Here is a 3,812-nt window from a genome sequence, read left to right on the forward strand (position 1 = left end):
ACTATGTAATATATTACTATTATGTCATATAGCTGTAGAATAATATACTAATATATATCATTTTATCTATTCTGTTATGTAATTAATGGTATATATTGTATAATTAACAAAAGAAGCCCCTTGATAAAGCCCCCCAGTGACCATTCCAGAGAGAGAACTCCTTTTGTTGTCCCGTTTCTTCTCTCGCAGCAACTACAGCGCCCTGCTGGGAGTGTGGATCTATGGCTTTTTTGTGGTGATCCTGCTCATCCTGGACCTTTTGTATTACTCCTCCCTGAACTATGACATTTGCAAGCTGTACCTGGCACGCTGGGGGATCCAGGGCAAGTGGATGAGCCAGGGACAGAGCCGATGGATCAGCCCCGCTCAGGACCCCAGCCAGGCTCAGGCACAGCCCCCGCCACAGACTCAGCCCCAGCCAGCACAGACAGTTCACACTCTAAAAGGAGATGCTTTAAGCCCACCCCTGATGTCTTTTCAGAGTTCATCTGCCTGGTGAGTAACTCGAGACCATTGATGTATGTTCTCTTGACTCTGCTGGTTTGCAATGTGAATAATCACCTGGTTTTTGGAAGGGTCTGCACATTCAGGCTGAACAGCACCATTGCTAGCACATAATTCTTGATATCATGAACTGTCTTACAGAGTTACTACTTAGGAGTAATGCCTTACTCTGGAATATATTAAGACAGTGCTAAACAGTTTTACTACTGTCATACAAATCTTTGTTCTGCATCAACCATTATAAAATTAGTTCTAATCTGGTCTCAAAGACTAATTGCTGTGCGTATCTGTTGGTCTGGTTTGAAAAGACTATGTGTATCTGTTGGTCTGGTTTTAAAAGACTGTATAAATAGCAACACTGAAAGAGCTTCAGTGTGAGATGTCACAAATCCTCTCTGTTTGTGGTGTGAGATATGGAAACAACATAAAAAACGGGTTAGTCTTTTTTACATGCACAGCCAAAAAAACCATAGCTTGGTCTCATTTGACAGTGACACAAGTAGGCTACTGTGGAGTTAAATTCTGCAAAGCCAAAACAAAATCTCCAAAAAAACCCCAAACAACCCACATCAAATGGGAGACAGATCCTATGGGAGCAAGCAGAACTGGAAGTATAAATAGAAGAAACTAAACGCTATCTAGCCATGGGACAAAATGATACTAAATTATTTTGGACTGTTTTTTTTTTAACCAAAGAAAACAAAAGCAAAGGGAAAGAGCTGAATAAAACATTTCTCTGAATAAGGTATCCAGAATGGCAGGGATTGTTTATTTCTTGGCAAGAAAGCATAAAGATGTGGAAGGACGCAGAGAGAGAGTACAGAGTCACCAGTGTAGTTTAGAAGTGTTCCAGAAGGCTGAGTGCTGACTTTTGGCAAAATAAAATGATCTGAGAATGAGGAGGGTGAAGAAGATGACTCCTGAAGCTGTAGAACATGTGAAGCCCCAGCACTGATCTCGGTGTGAAACCTTTGGGTGTCACTGTGTTGCAGGTGGGATGGTGACAGCAAAAGTCCTTTTATTTCGTAATTCCCCCTTAATTTTAAGTAAGTCTGGAGCAAATAGAGTTGAAGGTTTGTTGCCATTAGGGATAGTTTGACAAAGATCAGTGAAAGAGGAGGTTGTTTGGCATCACAGCCAGTATTGGATGTATCCAGGTCAGGCTTAAGGACCATTCCAGTAGGCCTTGTCCAAACAGAAGAGTCTAAGGCTGCTACTTAAGAGACAATCACTTGTGCTTAGTTGTAAGCACTATTCTTTTCACTCCTTTTTTCCTCTTCTTTCCTTTTTTCTTCTTCTGATTCTTCCAGCTTTTTTTTTTTTTGCACATTGATTTCTGAGTCTTCAGTTAAAATTGCCATGTAGATTAAAAACATCTGTAGCACAGTAATTGTATTTTAGCTTAATACTTGTGTGTATATATATATACAAAAATGACTACATATATACATGAAAACTATTATTCTGGTTATACCACTTAGTAATTCTGCCATACCATTATAAATTGTAGCTATCCAATAATTCTTGAAGGATTCCTGGTCACATTTTATTGCTGATTTCCCTTGTTCTGTTTCTCTGCTTTTCTTGAAGCGTTAAGAGGGCAATGTATGTTAGGATCAGGTGAGCACATCCCACATGCTCCTTTTCCTGTGTTTGCAATCCTGTGTGATTGATAAGTCACTCCAGTAACCCTCACCTCTTTCCCAGTGAACTGTTTGTCTCTGCTCCCCCCAGTTCCCATAAAATTGTTCCTTTTCTTTTTCCCTAATCCTTTCGTCGCTCGATGGAAGAAAGAAGTAGATGCTTCCCTAGCAAAACCCTATAAATCCCTTTTATTTCAGCATGTAAAACACTACAAAAGGTGCCATATTTTCAAACTGATAACCTGCAACTTTCGAGACTCAAGGAAGTGCAGAGATGATTCAGTGTGAGTTGGATACATAAAAAAATAGCAATAGGCACTGGTGATCACAGGCAAGATGTTTAGCATGCAAAGGAGGTTTTTGAGTAAACAGCTCCCTCAGAAAATGACAGATTTGTGTACTACACCAATTGCTAACACGGTGGGGAGTGGGTTGCCTGGCTATTTATTCCTCTGTTAGATAATCTGCAGGTTATAGCCATGAAAATATGGTAATTTTGCCCTACAGAAATGAAGCTCGGTTTCAGAGTCTGGTTTTCTCAGTCTGTATTTGATGAACAACCCCAGGACTGTCTGCTCAAAATCTAATTGTACTATCAGTGAAGAAGTGCAATGGACTTACTGGATTTATTTTCCATGACTGGATTTAAAATTACAGAGTCTAGTAATTTTTTTTTCCTTTTTCATTTTGCACCTGAATTTCCATTTTTCCAGATCGTGACACCTGCTCTGGTAACAGCAGGTTTCCAGGCTCAAATAATCCACTTTGCAGTTTGTGTTGCCATTTTTAACGTGTCCCAAAACTAGAGAAAAATAAACATTTTCCTTTAGCACTTCACAAACATACCATGTGTAACATAGGGGTGATATAAGAACAGTTCCTGTTTACAGGCGAGCATTTTGAAAATAGAAAATTAATCCTGGGGGATGTGAATGGATCCCAGGGCGTAAAAACTTAAATACTGTTTAAAAACCTCTTTCCGAAGCAGTTTGCAGGTTTTCACGATGACAGATGTTGTGGAAGTTGGTAACTTCCTGTGCTACATTTATCCAAGCACAGTTAAAAATATGCCCATTCTGGAGGACACATTCCAGGATAATTCTTGCACAGCAAGAATCTCAACCACACTGAAGACTTTGAGCATCCTTAGAGAACTGACAGAGTAAGAAACTGCCCCAGGAAGGATGTCAGGATTAACCTGCAGCTTGTAAAGCAGTTGGGGATCTTCCTGGATTAACAAAATAAATACATAAATTACGTAAGTAAGTGGCTTTTAGTTTATGATTTCTCTTCTTGTCTTCATTTAAATGCCATGAATTGGCAGTGAAACTGAAACAGGTGTGTCAGAGAGGAAAAATCAAGCAAGTAATGGTATGTAGTGGGTAGAACCAGCCCCAAGGTGTTTGAATGTTTTGTCATAGCAGATCACTTCATTATTTACTTGAGACAAAGAGGACCACGTACAGGCACAATATTGTTATAAATGAAGAAGTCTGGAGTCTGTTATACCTTCTGCTGGCTGCTCTGCAGTGCTGGGCAAGGAGAGGAAGGAAAACCATTGATCTCAGGAACACCCAGCCCCGTTTGGAATCCTGTAACTTCCCCCTGTAGCGTGGATTTTGCAGCCCCACTAATGTTATTTCTTCTTCAGCATGAAAACCATCT

General features: G+C 40.0%; 1 protein-coding gene across 2 annotated transcripts in view; it reads left to right on the forward strand.

Annotated features, from left to right (window-relative positions):
• The window catches only part of SHISAL1 (shisa like 1), a 97,980-nt gene that overhangs the window by 72,554 nt on the left and 21,614 nt on the right, over positions 1-3,812 (forward strand). Inside the window, exon 4 of one of the 2 annotated variants that reach the window (XM_029963977.1) lies at positions 190-495. In XM_029963977.1, the coding sequence (XP_029819837.1) occupies positions 190-495 (306 nt within the window). Of the gene's footprint in view, positions 1-189; positions 619-3,812 lie in introns of those variants that run through there. The other variant, XM_018083690.2, reaches the window with a different exon arrangement.

The sequence above is a fragment of the Manacus vitellinus genome, unplaced genomic scaffold (genome assembly GCF_001715985.3).
Source record: "Manacus vitellinus isolate BGI_N305 unplaced genomic scaffold, ASM171598v3 scaffold_66_pilon, whole genome shotgun sequence".
Classification (NCBI taxonomy): Eukaryota; Metazoa; Chordata; class Aves; order Passeriformes; family Pipridae; genus Manacus; species Manacus vitellinus.